This window comes from Crinia signifera, chromosome 9, assembly GCF_055691185.1.
Source record: "Crinia signifera chromosome 9, ASM5569118v1, whole genome shotgun sequence".
Lineage (NCBI taxonomy): Eukaryota > Metazoa > Chordata > Amphibia > Anura > Myobatrachidae > Crinia > Crinia signifera.
Genome location: NC_139225.1, coordinates 117,456,800 through 117,480,426, shown reverse-complemented (window position 1 = coordinate 117,480,426; position 23,627 = coordinate 117,456,800). Strand labels below are relative to the sequence as shown.

General features: G+C 44.5%; 2 protein-coding genes across 2 annotated transcripts in view; both read left to right on the top strand.

Moving 5' to 3' along the window:
* Positions 1-1,069: 1,069 nt before the first annotated feature.
* On the top strand, positions 1,070-22,766 carry LOC146036901 (uncharacterized). Its single transcript, XM_083160746.1, has 8 exons — positions 1,070-1,190; positions 5,018-5,074; positions 11,728-11,863; positions 14,235-14,306; positions 15,052-15,123; positions 17,358-17,438; positions 20,295-20,318; positions 22,697-22,766. The coding sequence occupies exons 1-8, from the start codon at positions 1,070-1,072 to the stop codon at positions 22,764-22,766; spliced, it is 633 nt and encodes a 210-aa protein (XP_083016872.1).
* Positions 20,303-23,627, top strand: part of LOC146035884 (uncharacterized) — a 98,798-nt gene continuing 95,473 nt past the window's right edge. The window contains exons 1-2 of the mRNA XM_083159578.1: positions 20,303-20,318; positions 22,697-22,762. The gene's annotated coding sequence lies outside the window, so the exon portion shown is untranslated. The remainder of the gene's footprint in view (positions 20,319-22,696; positions 22,763-23,627) is intronic.

Here is a 23,627-nt window from a genome sequence, read left to right as displayed (position 1 = left end):
CTTCTAAACCAGCCCAGGATACGAACCACTTGGCTCATCTAGTCTGCCTTAAACTCATGTAAGGGTAGGGCTCCTTTTTACATTTATAAGTACAAATAAAGTGAGAATTACATTTTTCAAAGCATGCAAAATTGCATGCATTCAAACCACTGGTAAGCAGCTGTACCGTACATTAACAGTCGCGGTCAGAAAAACAGCCATTATCTGCTGACCACACTGCAGGTTGGAACGTCTGTGGTGGTGCACCTCCAACTGGGACAACTGTTGTTTGGTCTTCGGGTCAAAGCTGTAGATCCAGGATGTTTTGCTGCTGATGATCTCCCAGACAGAGTCTGAGCGATCGCCATCAAATCTGGTCACCGGGGCCTCATTCTGCTCTTGAGTCAGCTGCGGAGACCTTGCTCGGACCAAGCTTTTCATGGATTATCAAGTGATAGATCCCAATGATATGCTTCTCTCCTTCTCCATCTGGGTCACAGTCACCCTGGTATCTATCTAAATTATGGCCTGCATGGCAGCAACTTTGTCCTCAGTTATGGCAGACACAGGTTGGCTGCATATCTCGTCTAACCAGGGACCATCTCCCATGCTAAAATACTGCATACCATTCCAACACAGTGATTCAGGATGGTGCTTCCTCTCCAAAAGCAGCTTGTAGCCTGTCAAAACTGGGTGGTCAGGGAGAAAGTGATTGCTTCATGGAAAACAAGGGAAAGAAAGAAAGAGAGGAGAAAGGGTGTCACTCCTGTTTCCTTTAAATCTCATCCATGGGTTAGCATAAGGTTTGAGGGTCCACAATGCTTGCCCCATGACTATTTCATAAAGCTCCCATATGAGTGAAACGTATCATTGAAAAGCATTGTGGCCCCCAAAATTATACTACCTTGAGGATGAGCCTTTAAGGAGACAGGACCGAAGGAACAGCTTTATATGGCATTTGGAGAACCGGAGATTTACACACAACATAGAACCGGCCCAGGCGGAAGTCCTCGATAGCAGCTCCGACAGCTTGAGGTGTAAATCATGAAATGGCCTGATTACAGCTGATCTCCCGCAGCAGAGAGGAACGATGGTTTCATTATTGCCAAAGCGGTTTCATTCTAGCCAAAGGAAATTGTGCTCAGCCAGTCGCTCAGTGCCCTGGATATACTCACAATTCTTACCACACTACACAGCTGAGATATACGGAAGTGAGTGAGAAGAGATGCAGGTATAGATTTTAGGTAAGAGGGCTGCAATTTAAATGCAAGAAGGGTGCTGTGAGAACAGGAGGGAAGAGGCCCTGCTCCAAGGAGCTTACAATCTAGAGGGAGGGTGAGACAGACAGGTGACATAAGGTGCAGGTAAGGAGACCTGAAGGCAAGAATGCAGGCATGGTCAGGACACGAGAAAACAGGTAGAAAGAGCGGACAAAATAGTCTTCTCCCTCCTCCTATCCTCCTCTCTCCCCTCCGCCTGCACCCTTGACCCCTAACAGCCCTGCACTGTGGCCCATGCCACAACACACCCTGCTAGGGGGCAGAAAGCATGCAGAGTGAATAGGTATAGTACAGGATCGAGGAGCCATGGCTCTGGTACAACAGTGTAGCGTCAAAATAGAGAAAATAAAAATAAATACAGAGTTATCATAGCAGAAGCAGTCGTAGAGGGACATATACAGTGCAGAGAGAGAAGCGGGGGTAGAGGGACATATACAGTGCAGAGAGAGAAGCAGTCATAGAGGGACATATACAGTGCAGAGAGAGAAGCGGGGGTAGAGGGACATATACAGTGCAGAGAGAGAAGCGGGGGTAGAGGGACATATACAGTGCAGAGAGAGAAGCAGTCATAGAGGGACATATACAGTGCAGAGAGAGAAGCGGGGGTAGAGGGACATATACTGTACAGTGCAGAGAGAGAAGCAGGTGTAGAGGGACATATACAGTGCAGAGAGAACTGATGTGCAGTCTGGCACACTGAAATGGTTACAAAGAAAATGTGACTAGTGATATTAGGGTGAACAGAAAGTACTGGATATGAGCTTTAGGTCTTATACAAATGGTATGTGGTCATTTGGTCAACAGTGTCTAGGTTGACGACTATTGTCGACAGGCAGAAGGTTAAAACATGAAAAAAGGTCGACATACATTAGGTCAACATGGTCAAAATGTTGACCCAAGCAAAATGACGACATTGAAAAGTCAACATGGAAAAAGGACGACGTGCGTTTTTTCATGTTTTTTTTTTTAACAGACTTGTTCATTCTTTATCCTCCCAGTGGGTGCAGAGGTAAAATATAATACAGCAATGTACTGTTTCCGAAGCATGGGGAGTACAGAGACTCTAATACGGTGTCCATGTTGACACAGACACCAAATACATGAAAAACTCATGTTGACTGTTTCTCATGTTTACCGTTCCCATAGCGACCTTTTGATCATGTTGATCTGATGCATTTCAACCTTTTTCATGTATAAATATTCCACCCGTCAACCAATAGAGGTAGACCTATTGACTGTCGACTTTAGACACTGTCGAGTTAATAATCCAAACCCTATACAAATCAATATTGATCAACCTCTTTTGCAATAGAAATATTTGTTTCCTATGTTGAAATACAGGTTTTACTGCTTAATGGTATTATACATGTATCAGTAAAGCTGTGTACACACGGGGGCGTTAGGGGCTGAAATCTCTGGAAATATGGTCGCTGGCGACAATATTGTCAGTGATTGGAGTGTGCACCGGCGATAAATCGCCGGGTGCTCGCTCCCGTTTTCAGTCCCGTTCTAATCGCTGGTGGCAGGAGCTTGCTCCTGTGACCAGCTGATTACCTCTGTGGCACCGCTGGCAGAGGCTCCCTTTCATCAATGACCATCTCTGGTCGCTGATGAAAAGGAGAAACTGAGCAATATATTGCTCAGCCATATATGGCTGAGCAATATATCTCCTCCATGTGTACGGGGCTTTAGTTGGTAATTGTATAGGCCACTTAACTTTTTATAAAATATATATCTTAAGCCCCGTACACACGGGGGAGATATATTGCTCAGCCATATATTGCTCAATTTCTCCTGTTCATCAGCGACCAGAGATGGTCGCTGATGAAAAAGAAACTGCCGGGGGAGCCCGGCAGTGGAAATCAGCTGGTCACAGGAGCATGTTCCTGCGACCAGCAATCATCACAGGGGCAAAAACGGGAGCGCGCACCCGGCAATATATATCGCCGGTGCACACTCCCATTGCTGGCAATATGGTCGCTCAGCGACCATATTTCCCGCGATTTTGCAAAAAATCGCCCCCGTGTGTACGCACCTTTATAGAACATTATTGTGTAAGTTTATTTATTCATATCAGCCCTGTCTAATAAAATAGCATGTTTTATTTTTAAAATGAAAAATGTCTGGTTTATCTATGTGTAAAATCGGAATAGGCCGCCATAAGCATATCAAACCATCTGCAGCTGTGCATATTTGGTACAAAAATACCTATTCAATTGTATTAATAGCACCTGGATTCGATAGGTTCTATTAGTACACCAAAAAGAAGATATGTACACAGGTTAACTCCTCCGTATATTTCAAGAGAGCACCACACAATTGTAAACATTATAAACATTATAAAATTAATTTATTGATAAATATATACACACAATATAAAACTGTACCAATGGTATAACATTTTAGAAAGCATTAAAAAAAAAAGGTGACACGCATACATACACTCCTTTAAGGAAGATTCAATATGAGGTTGTTGTGGTAACCAATAGTTCGGAATTTAATGATCCCTCTGTGCAATAGAAGTACAGTAAGTGTTTTAGATACACCCTCCTTAGGTGGAATCCACAAAGCAATCATACATTACGGATGCACTTGAAGATAAATAGAAATTGGGTTTTAGCAGATGCCGGTAATCCACTCTGTCCGCAGACAGCTCCAGCTACCCCGCCAGCGGTCGCCGCCTGTTGCAAAAACCGTCCAGTTAGATTAAAGCTGGTCACAGGTGGTTACGCTGGTACAACCAAGAGTTAATGTAAGTTGGAGTGTATGCAGACTCTGACCTGACCTCATATTGAATCTCCCTTAAAGAGGTGTATGTATGTGTATGTTACCCCTTTTTTTTTGATGCTTTCTAAAATGTTATACCGTTGGTATAGTTTTATATTGTGTGTATATATTTATCAATAAATTAATTTTATAACGATTATAATTGTTCCAATTGTGTGGCGCTCTCTTGATATATACGGAGGAGTTAACCTTTGTTAACTTGTTCTTCTTTTTGGTGTTTTATTTGGCAAGTATCCAGTTTGCTATTTGGGAGCAGCCAATAGTTCTACTTAGTATTAATTATCCCTATCCAAGGGTTATTTTGTAATATTTGCGCCTGATTGGCTTTCTTATCCTAGGTTTGTTTAGGTTCTATTAGTATGTAATGGTTGTAACATATGAATATCCTTACAAAGAACTAAGGTTCAAATAGGGTTGAGAGTGCCAGAAGGATAAAAAAAAAAGGTCAGACTGGATGGGCCGAGTGGTTCTTATCTTCTGTCAAATTCTATTTTTCTAATAATTCAACTATTTGCACTCAGAAGTCAACCAAATACAGTATATCTCCATAGGACACAGAACTATTCCATCAACTGAGGAAAACAAAGCCATGCAAAGCATCCAGTTTTATCAAAGCACTATAAACCTATACTAAAATTAAAATAAATATTGTTTGTCAGTGGTTCCAAAACGGTATGCATAGGCACCCTGGGGTTCCTTGGGTTGGTGGTACAGGACCAAAACAAAGGACAAAGTGCTGGGGTTGCCAAACATAAAATATGTGGACAATTAGAACCACAAATATGTCCACTGCCACATAACTCTAAGGGTGATAGGTAAGCGCAATATACCTTGATATATTTTTTATTTTATCCATGAGAAACTTTTAGACCAGGGGTGCCTTGAAAAAATGCTTAGACTCCAGTGTGTTGTAATTCAAGGAACTGTGGACTATAATAGTGCTGCATTATAAAATATTTCATGTTTTTCAGGATTAACAAGTGAGTTAAAGGTGGAAGCAGCGATGACATCTCTGCAAGCAAAGAAAGGTAATTTACTATAATAATCACTTTGGCCAGACAAATCAGAAAGTTTATGGTCATGTCAGTAATGAGAAAGTACAAGTGTAGTGTAGTACAGAGTCAGATATATGTGTCCAGTCAAAGGTCTGCATGCAGCAGTGACCCTGAAGACAGTGGCGTAAATCTGTCCCAGTTGCGGAGGAAGGATAAATATTGATATTGGTGCCCCTTCCACACACACACACACACACACCACCTTAAATACATATTTGTATGTATGTATCTATAATATATATATATATATATATATATATATATATATATATATATATATATATATATATATAGTACAGAGGAAGACCGCACTCGCACTCATCTAGTGCAACTTGGGGTGCCTTATAAAGAGTGTATATTTTTAGGTATACACCCAAATATAGTCCAGGGTTCCCACACACTTGTGTAGGATATAGGGCACTCGCCGAAATTAAGAGTGTTAAACTCAATAATTAATCATCAAAGGCATTGATTTATTCCACAGAAAAGGTGCTCCATATGCTCCAACGTTTCGGTCCCTGCCTTGGACCTTTGTCAAGGAGCTTGTTATGTAGAAAAGAGCCAGCGTGGTTAAAGATGGAAGGAACCTCTAGGATTGGGAGTCAGCACGTGCTGACTCCCAATCCTGGAGGTTCCTTCCATCTTTAACCACGCTGGCTCTTTTCTACATAACAAGCTCCTTGACAAAGGTCCAAAGCAGGGACCGAAACGTTGGAGCATATGGAGCACCTTTTCTGTGGAATAAATCAATGCCTTTGATGATTAATTATTGAGTTTAACACTCTTAATTTCGGCGAGTGCCCTATATCCTACACAAGTGTGTGGGAACCCTGGACTATATATATATATATATATAATTTCCAAGGGATCTGCAATCACATCCAGAAAACCAGCATAGGGGTGCTCCACTATAGTGACATAATCATGTCCCAGCAAATACATAGAGTAGGATATAATCCAATGAGGGACCTCATTGGATTATATCCTACTCTACGTATATATATATATATATATATATATATATATATATATATATATATATATATATATATATATATATATATATATATATATATATATACAATTCAGAAAATATTTCTATATATCTTGTTACATTGCACCACATGTATTTACATCTATTTTCCACAAATATATTGCTCAGCAGTCATAGGATTTGAACCTGTGACCTGTCTCACTGGAAACACCTTACCGATAGAGTTATTTTCTCCTGCACTGTAAGTATGCAGATTCTCCTAATTCTTATTTCAAAACCATTACTATTAGGCAGAGCTATGTACTGTAGTGCAGTAACTTCATATTGCTAGAATTTGCATTCCTTCTAGACAGGAGCGCATACTGTATCTCTATCAGTAAGGTATCTGCTTCTAGAGCAGGGGAGAGGAGACTTTCAGCAGGAGCTCGGGGGCGGGGCTTAAACGTGACATCATTAAGCCCCGCCCCCATGAAGGAAAGTTACTTAGTTTGTCTATCTCCGTGGAGGGGGCGGGGCTAAATGACGCGATTATGATGCTTTAGCCCCGCCCCCTCCCCAGAGATAAGATGGGGGGGAGTGGGGGTCCCCCAGAATCCGGGAGGGTTGGTCACCTTTCCGGGGGGCCTGGAGGGTGACCCGATTTTCGGGACCCTCCCGGCAATTCCGGGAGGATAGGCAACCCTGTTCTAGAGGAACAGGTCAAGGGTTGTAATACAGGGTGACACTTGCAATAATTATGTTTACAATAAAGATAGTGTGTGATGTCTAAGGTCCTACTAGGAGGGGGAGTCAGCCACAGAAGCAATATCAACTGATTTAAACTCGCAGGGGAGGTGAGGTGACCCCCTTGGGAGCAGGAGCCCAGTGGCAGATGATTCCATTGCATCCCAGAGTTTCGCCTCTGCTTGGTGGAGAGGTAAACTGACAGCTTCCAAATGTCATATTTCAAACACTGGTATTTATCTCTCTCCACCTTTTCACTCTACAAGTCTTAGGGGTTTATTTTGGTTCACTCTTTCTGGCAAATTTTTTCTTAGATGGCTAAAACCATGTTCAACGCAGGGTACCAAATGTAACATGTGCAGAGAGAATTAGATTTGGGAGAGTTATTTTGTTTCTGTGCAGGGAAAATACTGACTACTTTATTTTTACACTGTAATATAGATCTCACTTTGTAAGTAAAACCCCACCCAAATCTAACTCTCTCTGCACAAGTAACATCTGCCCCACCTGCAGTGCAAATGGTTTTGTCCATCTAAGAAGGAATTTGTCAGAAAGAGTGAACCAAAATAACCCTCTTAGTTCCCTGCCGGGAAACTACCGGCCTCCCCAGCCACTAGGAACACATACAATGGCCCTTATTCAGATCTGATCGCAGTACAAATTTGTTCTCAAAATGGGCAAAACCATGTGCGCTGCAGGTGGGACAGATGTAACATGTGCAGAGAGAGTTAGATTTGGGTGGGGTGTTTTGAAACTGAAATCTAAATTGCAGTGTAAAAATAATGCAGCCAGTATTTACCCTGCACAGAAACAAAATAACTTACACAAATCTAACTCTCTCTGCACATGTTACATCTGCCCAACTGGAGGGCACATGGTTTTGCCCATTTTGAGAACAAATTTGTACTGCGATCAGATCTGAATGTATCATATGCATAATATGTATCATATGCAAAGTCATTCAGTGCCCTAGGATAGAATGTATCCTTGTGGCTGCCAAGACAGTCACGGGATCTATCCGTTGCACACGCGACCATGCATCGAATTGAAAGTAAATGACAAAGGATATGACACTTTTCACACAATATTTTGTCCAGTCCAACCCCCCCCCCTTGTGGGCACTGCCGATTGCTGACCACCCCCCACCCCCCTGCTGCCGCCAACCAAACACCCCCCCAAGAAGAACAAACACATACTCGGTGACAGGGGCATGCTTTCATATATGCAGAAAGCACGTCCCTGTCACTGAAGCACTGCTCCAGGTGCCACTTATACATGGTCTTTTAATGGGCTTTTGCAGCCTGGTACTCTGCCCCGCCCACTGCCCTGCCCCTCTCCACCCCCTTTTGAGGTCCTTCATCACTGACATTGGGAGGCACCGCTCTTGGTGCCTCCAAAACCCAAAAAAATTGATTAAAAATGATTACAATAATATAAAGCATATACTTATGTCAGAATATGTGTCATAAGTATTTTCTTCATATTATTTTACAGTATTATGTTAATTATTTATGACAGGAGGCACTGCGGTCCCTGATGTTGTCCCAATGGGTAAAAATCGCCTGAAAGTGTGCCATATCTTGCTAGCCTAACCCTCCCTGGGCAATGCACCGTATGAATTCAGTAGCTTTCTTATACACAGGTACATTCAACATAGTTAAGACAATTACTACCTTATTATCTAATTAGAATTGCATCCATCTGCAGAGTAAATTTGTCCGTTGTAGGCTGGATAATTATCTTCTGGAAGATCTGTCCAGCGTACATTACATAGAAGCTTTTCCAGAATGAATCGGTAATAGTCAGATGGGACATCTATTCTCCCAAGGGCTGCCATTATAAAGCAGAAATTCAATATATGTCTTGACTTTATTAAATAAACGTTGAGTCGTTACTCAAACAAATAAGTTATAATATATTAATTAAATCTAAAAATGGCTTTAGCCTCTATATTTAAGGAATTGAAGTAAGACGTTTACGAGCAGGGTGTATATGAGGTGTAGAAAGCTATAGCCCAACCAATCTACGAATGAGCAATTCGTTCTGAAATCAAAATGATATGTAATTACGGACAGGTCTGACGAGTTACATCACCATGTGCCTTCCATGGTGCATCACTGGATAGGACTTTATAGCTTCTTTTATCTTGAAGTTCTAGATAATTATAAAAGGTATTAGAAGGTTATATACCTTTAAAATGTTCTAACTGTCCCAAAAGCTTCCGGGGTAATTTAGTTGTAAAATGAATAATGGTTTTCATCACTTTTCTTTTTCTTTTTATAGAAGTGATTTACTATGATGTAAGTCTGACTAATACATACTGTAACCACCTTTTACTGTCATCGGTGCCAATTGTAAAAGAGAATTCATATACTTTCCATAATATAACTTATGCTTAATCTGTGTGACAAGATGCCGAACTCAACTAGTTTTGGTCTTTGTCTTTGGCAGCCCCCTTTTCCCTAATACTGTAGCTGGAAAAGTTTGCAGATATGGGCCAATTCAGACACGTTCGTACGGGTCCAAATTCGACCCCATTTTCGATGGTGGGGGTGCACACCCCCTTGCGACCAAGTATCACACTCGCCATGGTGTTCGCACAGACAGGGGTGGGAGGGGGCCTGCAAGAGGCAGTATCAGGGGAACACCCAGCATGTTATATGGACGCCCTAATGAAAATGTTGGGCGTTCGGAGCAGGCGGCTGATGTCACATGACGTCAGTGACCGCCCCCCTTTTAGCGATTAGTGGCAGATATAAAGTTTTATTAAGGGGATAGAAATCATTTGATGGTCGTCAAATGAAGGGGGGGATGTGTTCTCATGCACTTTTGCATGCTAGGCACTGTCCTGTTCCCTAGGCTGTGAGGAATCTAAAAGCAGCTAATATTGGCTGTTGAAAGAGTAGATTTTATTGGCTGTTTAAAGAGCAGCTTTGATTGTCCATATGGACACCACCAATCTTCCTCTGGTTGAGATTATGCACCTTGGAGTACATCTTACAAAGTGCTTTAAGTTTGTTCACAACCTGTTGCTGGGTTTTATGGATGCCACGGGAAAACAGTCATTTTGATATGTTGTAGTACACTGAGGAATACACTGAGACACGCCATGGGAAATGACTGCTTGCCCTGGCAAAAACCTGGGTTTTTGCAGCGTGAGAACAGGGTATTGTTAATTATTTATTAACAGTTTCTTATATAGCGCAGCAAATTCCTTTCCACTTTACAACTGGAAACTGATATAACAAACTGGGTATTTACAGTCAAAAAGTGTGCATTGTATTGTGTTTGTATAATGGGCAGTATAAAATGGATCCGATATGTAATGCCGGCGGTCGGAATCCCGGCGGTCGGAATCCCGACACTGGAATCCCAACCGCCGAAATCCCGACATGGGGGGGACGTGGAGCGCCCCCCCTTGCGGGCTCGCTGCGCTCGCCACGCAGCGGGCCCGATGCCTCGCTACGCTCGGCACGCTATTTTATTCTCCCTCTATGGGTGTCGTGGACACCCACGGAGGGAGAAAGTTTCGGGATTTCGGCGGTCAGGATTCCGACCGCCGGGATCCCGACCGCCGGCAAATTGACTGCATCCCGTATAAAATTACCTGTATTTTAAAGGCATAAGAATAGTTCTAACACTCCCAAGGTGTCAAATCCCCCTGCAAATGAATAGGTTCATGTCTATCACATGAAAACAACAAGGATTTGAAGGCCCTTGACTGGGATGTCCAGGTGTATGGATTCATTTCTCGGTTTCGGGAAACAAAACATAAACAAAGAATGTGTATCAGTGACACAACCAAAAATGATTTATCAAGGTTATCATGGGTCCCAGAGACAAATATCGTACCGGAACTCACAGTGCAGTGCTGTGCTTAACACATATAACGGTATATTTTAAGGGGTAAACCGCTGGTGATCAAATGTAGTGCAGATAGCGAGAGGTGAGTAAGTACTCCAATGTGCGTACCATACTCACTGGTGAAAATAGAAGATAAAACATAAATAAAGGTATCTTTGACACTCAATCTGCAACAAGTGTGCGAAGGTCTCAATGCTGCATACCGTACTCACTGCGCATGCAGGTAGGATCCACTTATAAAGGTATCTTTATGAAGATGGTCCACTTAAATCAATCCACTCTCAAATGTCCCCGTGTGGTGGACCGGAAACAAAGAGGAGGACCAGTCTCAGTATAAAATATTTATTCTAAAAAGTGGTATGGCATACTGACCAATAACACTCATAAATAAAACAAAAAGAACTCACTTTATCTTCCCGACATGTTTCGGCAGTCCCAGCCGCCTTTCTCAAGCTATCCCTTAAAAGATACCGTTATATGTGTTAAGCACAGCACTGCACTGTGAGTTCCGGTACGATATTTGTCTCTGGGACCCATGATAACCTTGATAAATCATTTTTGGTTGTGTCACTGATACACATTCTTTGTTTATGTTTTGTTTCCCGAAACCGAGAAATTAATCCATACACCTGGACATCCCAGTCAAGCGCCTTCAAATCCTTGTTGTTTTCCTGGAATCTCTTGTACCGAGGAATGTCAAGTGGTCCTCCTTTGGGAATTGAGGCTGCAGGGACTGTTTAGCGCCTTGGGACTTTTCTACCTTTTTTATTTTTCATGTCTATCACATGTTTGCAGTGTAAAGGTGCCCATACACTACTGCGATTTGGGCACTTTTCATCTGATGCCGACCGATTGGGCCGAGATATCTGATGAAATGTGTTTCAGCTCCAAATGCAATCATAGTCTATGGGGTAGATGTATCAAGCTTCTGTCATTTATCTAGAGCAGTCATTGGACAACATGTTCTCTCTCCCATGCTAGATACATCTCCCCTCTTGTGTCTTTATGATACATCACTGACCGAGCTTTCTCTTGTTGTTATCAGAAGGGAAAGGAGTCACAGAAGGGGACAGGCAGAAGATCCTGAAGCAGATGAAAGTGCGCACAGTATTAAAGAAAGATAAGAGTTGGATACATCAGCAGAGTTCAGAAGACGAGAGAGATGAAATCCCCAGCCCAATGTAAGAACTGCTCGCTGATGAGTGCATGGACAATGCTCGGCTTGCATGAGCCTTGAATTTAGCATTTGAAGTCATGAAACAAAGGGGGTCATTCAGACCTGATCGCACTGCTGCAAATTCGTTAAGATGCCTTTCCGCTACAGTGAAATCTTGCCTTGCGAATGGATGTGTAAAGCTACACTTCTATTCGCTGCTGAGCGAATATGTACAAAATCCATCGTAACCAATAAATGGGATCAGGGCAGATGGATACAGGTTCCATACAGAACTGGTGATGGGGCTACACATGGAGCGGTTTGGGGCCATTTTCAAAGCTACCCAAATAGATCGCTTAAAAAATGACCCCAAATTGTTCCGTGTGTGGGGGCCATAGCGATAGTGATGCGTGGCCCCACTATCACCCATCTAGATTAATACTGCATTTATACTGATTGTTCTCCTGGGCAGTGCAGGGCAGTATTCCTATTACATCAGCAGCAGGAATGAGATACCCTCATCTTAATTAGAACCACGGTCCGTGAAGAGATAATTGCTAGAGATCACATTGGGGTGCTGATTCTTTAATCTCCCCCTCCCTTCTCTGACCGCTTGACTCAGCAGGTCCCGAAGCAAATGCTTCTTCAATGCAGGACGCCGGCGCCAATTAAAATGCAGCACCTGCTGATGAGCCAATTAGAGCTTGTGTACTGGCAGCCGCTCTGATTGGCAGAGGACCGAGCGCAGCGCAGGCAGCACACAGCGGAGGGTTGCTGTGGGCAACATGAGCTGCCTGGGCCCTTCCAGAGGCCGGGGCCTGGGACAGCTCTACCCACAGCACCCCCCTGTCGGCGGCCCTGCTCACAGAGTATTGCTGCCTTATACTGTTACTTCACAGTGACCCCCACACAGCTCCATCCTGTCAGACAAACTACACTGTAACCATACTATTAAACATTGTAACATTTACACTTGGAGATATGTTTGTCATTTTTCATTATTATTAGCAACATTAGCAACATTAGCAACTGTGTCAGCAGCATTATATAATTTATTACAGCACAAACACAACCATGAGAACAGTGCCTGATATGTACACTTTCTAACTAATGGAGCATACGCACAGGGAGATTTCAGCAAGAGATTTGTTCTCAGCAATTTAGTGTGGGAGATTTCCCACAGTCTAGATCTCCCATACACACTGAGAGATTTGCACAAGATATTTGCACTGAGCAAAGTAAAACAATTACTAATGGGTTGGTATTACAGGCGTGATGGTGACTAAAGGGGCCTACACACGTAGAGATTTGCTGAGCGTTCTGAGCCATGCTAGATCACTCTAGCATGTGTCAGCGCTGTGTGCTGAGCGATCTTTCAGGGCTGGTGCTCTCCGGTGAGAACACTGGCCATGACCGATCAATATCTAACATGCTGGATATTATTCACTGGGTGATAGAGCTGCACGTATCGCTATGGCCCCTACACACAGAGCGATGTAGGGGTATTTAGTCAGATTGCTAAGAAAATGGTCTGAAATCGCCCCGTGTTTAGGCCCCATGTAGTGATTTTGCCAAATCGCTTAGAAATAGTATTAAACTGAGACATCACATATATCATATAGAGAAGAAGACGCTAAGGGGTCAATATATAAGATCGAATGGGTAGGAATGCCTGGAATTCCCTCATTCTCGAGGAGGAGCTGCAAGTGTCTACACACTTGCGGCTCCTCAGTACGCTTTATCAAAGCTTAGCAACCAACCTGATTCTACAATTTCCCTATTGCATCCTAGAAAATGATAGACAGATTAGTTGCTATGCGCAACTGATTAGTTGCTACGGGCAACATCACCTCTTTTCATGTTTAGAAGCTTTAGTACATTTACCTCTATGGGATTGGTATGAAATCCCGACAAGGGGGGGACGTGGATCACCCCCCCCCCCTTGCGGGCACGCTGTGCTCGCCATGCAGCGGGCCCGGTGCCTTGCTACACTCGGCACACTAATTGATTCTCCCTCTATGGGTGTCGTGGCCATCCATAGAGGGACAAAGTGCCGGGATTTCGGCGGTTGGGATCTTGACCGCCGGGATTCCAAACGCCGGGATTCCGACCGCCGGGATTTCAACTGCATCCCACCTCTATTTCTTCATTAGGAGCCAGTAATATTGCTAAACCCAGAGAGTATCACAGATCTCTGTGGGTGACCAGAAAACAATGTGAGTGATTGAAGCATTACATGTTGATAAAAATAAATACATTGATATTTACGTATATTATAATACTTTCATTTTATATTATTATCATTATTATTTCTGAATTGAAATAAAAGTAAAAACATTCCAGCTGCAAATTGCATTTTGCATTATAGATTTCTGATACGTTTTTCTTCCCTACAGATCCCCGCAGCTGAAATCACTTGAGAGCAGGAGGTCCTTCTGGTCTACAAATCCGGATACAAATGCTGATGGGTGAGTGCACAGCTCATTAAATAATCAGATTATACAGCTGGAGAAAGTATTAGGACAAGGCAGAGAGAACGTTTCCTCCTACCAACAGGTGGTTCGCAGAACCATTATTCCTGCCACTAGGTTTTACCAGACAAGGTCCAATAATCAGTTTTGTCATTAAGTCTTATGCTGGTCATAAACTAGTGTGATTTGGCCACTTTTCACCAGATTCCGATGGATCCGGTCAAGAAATCGGGTGGAAAGTGGCCAAATTGCCTGTGTTTGACATCCGATCCAATGCGCGGTCCTGTGTGGATCGAAGTTGGAGATCGGACGTGCTGCTCCTCCAACCTCTGACTCGGATATCCTCTGGGCAGAGGAGGACCGCATATGATATATTGTATGTGATGTTGCCTCATCTGGGAAGCTTTGAGGTGGTTCAAGGGACACCGTGTTCTCCACTCAGAGAAGTCATAGTGTATGGGGGGTGGGGCCTTAACTGTGTAGGTACGCAATAAGGTTAGACGAAATCCCTAATGTGACATCAAGGTAATTTAGCAATAAATCTTTCCTTGCCCCATAAATGCATATAAGATGCTCTAGCTTCTATAGTTCATGATTCACATAATTCCCTGCCCAGTGGAGCTTACAATCTATTTCCCTCACACATATCTAAGCACACACATTCATTCTAGGGTTCATTTTGTTGGGCGACAATTACCCCACCAGTATATTTTCCTATAATACTACTCTGTCATTTCTTCAGGAATTCTGGAACGTTTACAGCTAAGGAGATCATTACAAGTTCCCCGTCACCAACAGTTCAGTCCAGCAACAAGTAAGTGATATATACAGTGCTAAGACCTACTCAGAATAACTGTTCAGTGTCTGAATATTATTAGGGCAATGAACAAACCAGGTCTGACAACTAAAAAAAAACAGTTGTTTTTGCCCTAAAACTGCCTGTGTGTATTTATATATATTTTTCTTTGGTGAGCTAAAGGTCCCAGCTGGTCCTCTTGCCGGGAGAACCACAAGTGCAAGCTTGCCTTAACATCTATGTGTAACCACCAGGCCATACTGCTATCGCCTGCAGTTCATCAAAGACTAAGACAGAGATGTATTAATGGGTCCTACACATGGGGCGACTGTGCTGAGCAATCTGAGCAATGCTAGATCACTTGGATTGCTTAGCAAGATCGCTCAGCAAACTGCGCTGCACATGGATATGACAGTGATGTGTGCTGAGCGATCGGTCAGGGTTAGTGTTCTCCGGTGAGAATAATGGCCCTGACTGGTGATCTAACTAGATTTATCCTGCATGCAAGATCTCAATCGCCCAGCGATAGCGATGCACAGGACTGTGCATCGCTATCGCTATGGCCCCGACACACTGAGTTATGTAGGGTCATTTTCTAAGCGATCTAGTCAGATCAGTCTAGCCTTGAAAAATAATAAAATGGAGAGCGATAAACCACCAACCAATCAGATATTAACTGTCATTTTTCAAAATCAGCCTGTAACATGTCAGTTAGGAGCAGAATCCCGGGTTTCTAAAATTCCCGGGTCAATTGCAGGTGCGACTAAAATCCTAGTCCAGACAAAAGCTAGTCCTGGGATTATGCGCGAACATGTGAAATATCCCAGGATTTTTGCGTATGTCTGAAGTGGGTATAAATATATCCGTACTTTTCAGATGCCCACTAACCGCATCTGAAACATGTGACGTCAGCCGCCTGCCCCAAGCAGGAATGGACATGCCTGCGTTCGCAGGGGTGCGGCCAGCGTTTCTATGGGTGTCCCCATAAAACGCTTGGCACCCCCTGCCCACCCATCAGCGAGCGAACGCCCCGGTGAGTGTGAAACAGAACAAAGGCTCCAGGGGTTTGAACATGCACATATTTGCACATTCGCAAACCCCAACCAATGGCTGAAGTAGCGAATTTAGACCTGAGCGATCAAGTCTTAATTGTCCCTAAATGTGTGGCCAGCATAAGGGCCAGATGCACTAAGATAAAAGGGAGAGTGATAAACCACCAACCAATCAGCTCCTGCCTGACACTTTTCAAACACAGATCACATCGGATCGCATTGCATGCACACTGCATGCACAAGGCATGCAATGCGATCCGATATGTAGTATTTAAGTCCCAAAAGGATCCGTTAAACGGACCGTGTATGGGGACCTTTAGTATTCCCAATTCCTAAGCTAAGTACAGTTTACAGATCCCACCTCACCCCAATACAGAGGTAGGAAGAGGTGTATAGACCAGTTGTTCCTAATCTGTGTGCCTAGGCTCCCTGGGGTGCCTCAGGACACTTGCAGGGGTGCCTTGGGTTGGTGGACCAGGATCAATTCATATTATTTTTGGACAATGTACCAGGCAAAACCAGTGCTTGTGGCAGCCAATCATAACATATGTGCACAAACGGAAGCATTTCCTGTCCCTCACCAAATAACTGTGAAAGATAAACACAATGCACTAATATTTTTTTTTTCTGAATTTCTCGATAAGAAGCATTTGGCCTAGGGGTGCCTTAAAAATATTTTGATCAGGGGCGTAACTAACTATTTAGCGCTCCCCCCCCCCCCCCGTCGCACGTTTATTCGGTGCCCCACACACACACACACCTAACCTGCCCCCCCTTCTTACCCGCGGTCTGCGTCTCGCCCGGCTCTCTGTCGGGACCTTCCTGACGTCACAGTCCCGGCCAGCTCCTGCTGCTACAATGAAAACGGACTCTTAGAAAATGGCTGCCCCCATACTGCAGACAGAAAACTGTCTGCAGTATGGTGGCAGCCATTTTCTAATTGTCAGTTTTCATTGCAGCAGGAGCCGGCCGGGACCGTGACGTCAGCAAGGTCCCGACAGAGAGCCGGGCGAGACGCAGACCGCGGGTAACTATAGCCCCGCAGCCCCCCTGGCGGCGCCCCCAATTTCAGAGCTATAGTTACGCCACTGATTTTGATGCTCTAGGGTGCCGTGATTCAAAAACGTTTGGGAACCCCTGGTATAGACAATATTCAGCGCCATCTGCTGGTTAATAATCATAACTTTTTTTTCTAATCAGAGAGTTTTCATACAGCACTAATGAAAGTAGCCCACCAGCAGCATCTCAGCAGTCACCTCCACCATCAACCACTGGATACAAGTAAGTGACTCCATAGAGGAATAGAAGAGGTGGATTGTAATTATATACCCATCCAGGAGGGTACAAATCATTGTGACTATTTTGCCTGTGTGCACTGGAGGTCAGTTGCACCACTGGTGTAATATAGGGTATTTAAATGTGCACAAGTCATTAACATATCCCAGCGGCGGTGTAAATGGGTCACGCCTGGGTAGAACACGGCTAGGACCTGGGTAGAGGGCGGTGTAAACGGGTATGCCGGGTCATCCGACCCTGCTCCCATTTACATGAATGGGGGACGTCCAACCTGCGGACCGCAGCATCCACAGGTTGGGCGGGGGGAGGGGGGGCAAACATAGCCTCCGCTGCAATCTGCTACTCTCTGCAGACAGCAGCCGCGGCAGCGGAGCATTTTTGGTGTAAAAGGGTTATTATTAAACAGTAGGGGCAAGGGCGTAACTACCATAGGTGCAGGGGGTGCAGCTGCTATGGGGCCCAGAGCTGAGAGGGGCCCACTTTGCCTTCCAAAGTACTATGTGCTATATACATTTTTTTGCATTAGCTGATGAATAGGGGCCCTTACAAACTTTTGCTATGGGGCCCACATGTATCTAGTTACGCCACTGAGTAGGGGGTTACTTTGCTGAATTTAGGTGGGCCCCAAGTATCCTAGAAAATGTTGTGCACAATACTGGCAGCAGTTATATGGTATTGAGCACATGGGAGCACCTTTTGTGTATTTAGACAAGCAATATAAGGCATAGCTAAACCAATACCCCTTTCATACCCAGAGCTGGCCCTAGCCTAAATGACGCCCTAGGCAAGATTTTGGTTGGTGCCCCCTAGCACCGCCACTAGTTCCGCCTCTGATCCTGTTCCACTTTCTTAGCACCATCAATCCTCATCATAGCAGTCATCATTTTGGTGCTCCTACCCGCAATATTTTAAATAGAAACAGTGCACACATTCGGTATGCAGCCCAAACAGGGATGTGTTCTTGCTGGGAAGGGGCATGGCCACACAATAGTACCCCCAATTTAAATTATGCCACACAGTAGTGCAACTTTATTCGGTACTTGTGTATTATCACGGCGCCAGCAAAATCGTCCGCAAATCGCATGCAAAAATCTGATGCGATTTAGCGGCCGATTTGCGGCAGATTTTCTGCGATTTTCTGCTGATTTACATGCTATTCCATCCTAACACACCCCCTCTATTCAAGTTAGCCCAAAGCGTGGCGAGGAGTTGATTTTATAAAGCATGGCAAGCGCAGTGAGCCACCCAGCCCGAAGCGTGGCGATGGGACGCATAAAACGATCACGAAGCGTGGTGAGCCCCGCGAGGGGACACGGATTACTTGACGTGTATTCCGCGTCTGCTCGCCACGCTTCGGGATCGTTTTCCGTGTCCCCTCACTGGGTTCGGTGGCTCGCTGCGCTCGCCACGCTTTATAAAATCAACTCCACGCCGATGTGGATAGTGGGGGTATGCACAGGTCGGGAGGACGCGTACCGTGTCCGCTCGTCATGCTTTGGGCTGACTTAGGGTACTGTGTAGTTTCACGGCGCCACTAAATCGCATGCGATTTAAAACCAGTTGGATTTTGCAGTGTAAATGATTGCCGCTTTAAAAAAAAACCTGGAGAGTTCTTACCAATTTATTCATTTTCTGAATCTCTCATCGTATTACATTTCCCCCATAATCTGCATCTGTTTTAGGTCCTTGTATGGAATATTATAAGCATTGGTGAATCATTTGTTACCTTAAACTAAAACTGGATTACATCCAAATGATCAAAATTGGACTATTCACTATTCACAAGAGGCCAATGTCAGAAAAACCCATTGTGGGTGCACTCTTTACTGGGTGTACAAACACGGTTCGATTTGGATACGGTTTTGATTCTACTTTGCTTCTAGAAGGAAAATCAAATCGAAATCAGTGTTAACTGCCTTTGATCTAGATTTGATACTGATGTGCGGCTCGTGGCACTGGGATCGAAAACAGAAATAGACTTGCTTGGCAAGTTTATTTCTGCTTCGATTTGGAAGATTGAATGCAGTTACATTCTGCTCTATGCTGCACCCCCCTCCCCCGCGCGCCGTCCTCCCTCCTGTTAGATTCCGGGAACCTGCCGTGTCCCAGCAGCTTTCGATATTGAATCAGAATCAACGGCCACCAGGATCGAACTGTCTGTATGCCCCTTAATACAGAGGTGTCCTTCTACACTCACTATGGCTTTAGTCATACCAAATAGCCCCCGCCACCCCCTCCATCAACACCACTACCACTACTGTACCAATATCTGCTGAATATGAGCAGAAATGTGGTGGTGTGGAAATGGGGGAGAGAACTTCTGCATTAGCCTAGGGCAGCTGGAACCTTTAATCAGGCCCTGGCAACATTTGTCCATCTGTATCCGAGTATGAAGGGCTCTGATGCAAGCGGCTGCAGCTTATATTCCCACCAATTCCCACTGTGCTACAAGCTGCTGATTGCAGATCCTGTGATGCACAATATGTACAGAGAATGACAGTAAATGAATCTGAGCTCTAGGATTATGTGCTCCATACTGTATGTCACACTGGGAAGGGCGCAACAGTGCAGGATATCTGTGCAAGGGCGTAACTACCATAGGTGCAGGGGATGCAGCTGCTATGGGGCCCAGAGCTGAGAGGGGCCCACTTTGCCTGTCAAAGTATCATGTGCTATATACATTTTTCACCATTAGTTGATGAATAGGGGCCCTTACAAACTTTTGCTATGGGGCCCACATGTATCTAGTTACGCCACTGTATCTGTGTGTACAGTATAACCATATATGTATACTATATTATGTTCTTTATGGTAAATTCCTTTCTTTTTGTCTCTATGTAGGCCAACTTCTTCATATATCATAAGGTGAGTTCAGGTCTTTAAACTGTCCAGAACAGCAATGATATATTAATGCAGCATAACAATATAACACTGAACTGAATGGTGGGTCACATACGAGAAGGCTGTCATAAGTATGTTCAACATCAAATCAAGAGTAGGATGGCTGCGTTATTAGACCCCACCACTGTGATGGAAAATCCTGCAAAAAGAGGTTCTTTAGGGAAGGGGAGGGGGCTAAAATGACTTATTTGTATAATTTTAACTTCACCCCCTTCGCCCACATTTCCCCACATTATCTGGCTATCCTGCCTACTTCCCCCACACCACCTAAAAAAATTGGGAGTCTCCTGCAACTTCTTGGAGAGTAGGTAGAAAGAAACCTTTAAAAAAGGTAGAAAGAAACCTTTAAGAATTTTTAATTGCTATCAAAAACCTCTACTGTATTTCTAGATGTGTTTTAAACAAGTTCCCCTTTGGGTACTTGTTTCCTAGCACGGCGCCAGCGATAAAAATTGTGTCCATCGGGACCCCCCGAAGTGGCGTCGATCGCATCGCATGCAACCAAATCACATGCGATGTGATCGACGCGATTTTTACATTGGAATCAATGTAAAATGGTCCCTGAGACCCAATTTTACATTGGCCCCAATGTTAAATGGCCCCCAGACCCTAATTTTTATTGTTTCCCAACCCTGATGGGTCAAATGCCCCCCCATTGTTAACGGCACCCCACGATCAACGCCAACCCGAAGCATGTTGAGCGCAGCGAGCCCGCGAGGGGCGGCGGTACGCGTCCTCCGACCTTTTCATACTCCCTCTATCCACATCGGCGTGGAGTTGATTTTATATAGTGTGGCGAGCCCCGCGAGGGGACGCGCATTACTTCACAGGTATTACGCATCCCCTCGCGGGGCTCGCTGCGCACGCCACGCTTTGGGCTATATAAAATCAACTCCACGCCGACGTGGATAGTGGGGGTATGAAAAGGTTGGAGGATGCGTACCGCCACCCCTCGCGGGCCCGCTGCGCTCACCACGCTTCATCGTGGGATGGCGTTAACAATGTGGGGGCATTTCTCATGTAAAATACCCATAAGGGTGGGTATACAATGAACATTGTTCCCTATGTAAAATCGCGTCCATCGCATCGGTCGCATCACATGCCTTAACTTAAGGCATGCGATGAACGCAATTTTTGAATTGTCGGGGACAAGGCTAAAAATAGCCCTGAAATGACGTCGGTCGCGTCCATCGCATACCTTAACTTAAGGTATGCGATCACCTACGACGGTTGCCGTGCTATGAAACAAGTACCCCCCTTTGCATGTACTGCAGCAGTGGTTCCTCCTATGTCACCATAGGAGGGAGTCTGCTGCTGCTGATGCTGCCTGGTCCTGGGAACAGAGTAACCTTGGTCGGACGCTGATCGGTCGGTTGCTTGGAGTCCTAAGCTGCACTGTGCCCCCGGGGAAACTCGGGGGTGCCGAACATGCACGGGTGATCCCAAAATCACCATGCACTAGTAAGCACTTGCACTGCGCACTTCCCTTCAGGTAGCGCTTCACATCCTTACCCCGTCCTTGTGGATGGGGTAGGACAATTTTTCACACCCCCACCCCGGCCTTCTGGCTAGGGTATCTTTATTATTTATTTCTCTTCCCCTCTCACGTTCGTCACTTTTCACGTTCCTTGTTTTTTGTAGTATTGCCCGTTTCGGGCCTTCCATTTCCCCAATGTGCCGAAGCTCTCGCCTTTTGGGGAGAGCTTCGGTCCCCCGAGGATAACCCTGAGCCTCAAGGCGAAGGGAAGTCTACTGAGGGTCTCTCCAAACCTTCGGGTGCGGAGGACCCACCGTCCTAACCCTTCCGGGGGTTGAGGAATGAGGGTCTCTCTAAGCTTCGGTGAAGAGGACCCACCGTTCCCTATTTTCCCCTCTTCGGCCTTATGGTTGAGAGGGGTTAGGGGAAAAACGGGGCCCGTCTCCTTCGGGAGATGGCCCAATTCGATCGCACGGCCCCCTTTGCACGTGTTTAGGCACAGCACTGGTGGTAGGGAGCACACCTCGGGCTCCTGAGTTTTTTCAAACTCATTCTCATGACTGATACCATAGAGAAGTCTGGTTCTGGTTGATAGATCTACATTAGATAGACAGTCAATAGGTCTACTCCTAAAGGTCAACATGCAATAGGTGAACTGGGTCAAGAGCTCGAGATGCGAAAGGTCTGGCCATTACTTTTTTGCCTCTCTGCACATTTGTATTAAATACAATTTGTTATACTAAGATGTAATTCTCCTTTTGGTGTTTATTCATTAATAAATATACAAATAAGGAATGCAAAGATTGAATTTGTTGTTATCTTATCTAAATAGTAAATGAAAGCTTTGAGTTTTTCTGTATCACAGGGGGCAGCCATTTAATGCAGTCTCTCAAGTAAAAAGCCCGTCTTCCTTCAATGGATACCAGAAAAGGTAACAATCACTTTTACAACACAAAGAATGTGCGCATCCAGGTGGATAACATGTGCTAGTTACAGCAATACGTAATGGACCATTACATTTCACAATTGAGCCGTTCATATTTCAAAATCTCAAGTAGGAAATGTAATGGTCCTGTAATCATTGTATGATTTGCTATTACTGTGCCACTACAGCTCTGTTACATCGTAATATGTTTAGAATAGAATAGAATCAGATACAGTAAAGAAATATGAAATTACAGTCATTTGAGCTTCTGTGACATCATTAAACTTTTGTGTGTTTAGATAAACCCCTCCCCACAGTGTATTTCTGCCAAATCATTCTCTCACTTTAAAGCCCCATACACACTAGAAAGGGCTTTTTGAGCTATACTGAGCGATATTGTTCATAATATGGTCTAGTGCTTACACTCAATATCGTTAACGATGTGCGCTCCTGTGCATCGTTAATGACCCCCTCCCTTATCCTGCATGTTCAGGTGAGGGAGGTCCTCGTTAACAACATCCATGCTGCAGCTGCCTCCATGTCATTGCGTCCTTCCTCGCTGGCATTGGCAAGTGTGTATGCACTGCCAAATCGGCATTGGCATGGACTCGTTTAGTGTGTATGGGGCTTGACCTATACATTACAGAAGCACACTCCACCCTGCATGGCAATTTTCTGTAGAGGAGAGAGTGTGAGAGCATGATGGGAGTGTTAAGTACATACACTCGGGGTTGGACTGGTCCACGGGGGAAACTCCTGGTGGGCCCCGCTGATCAAGGGCCTACTTCTTCCTTTAGGAATCAGGTCTTATACTGTGCTCTTTTTATACATTATACATAGTGTTTATTTTTTTTTAAAAAGCGGTAACTGA

What these genes read in the sequence shown, in the direction of transcription:
- LOC146036901 (XM_083160746.1), top strand. Translation starts at nt 1,070, where the DNA reads ATGGTTTCATTATTGCCAAAGCGGTTTCATTCTAGCCAAAGGAAATTG. An exon ending in CCATCAACCACTGGATACAA is followed by an intron (nt 17,439 to 20,294) that starts GTAAGTGACTCC and finishes GTCTCTATGTAG; the next exon opens with GCCAACTTCTTCATATATCA. An exon ending in ACTTCTTCATATATCATAAG is followed by an intron (nt 20,319 to 22,696) that starts GTGAGTTCAGGT and finishes TCTGTATCACAG; the next exon opens with GGGGCAGCCATTTAATGCAG.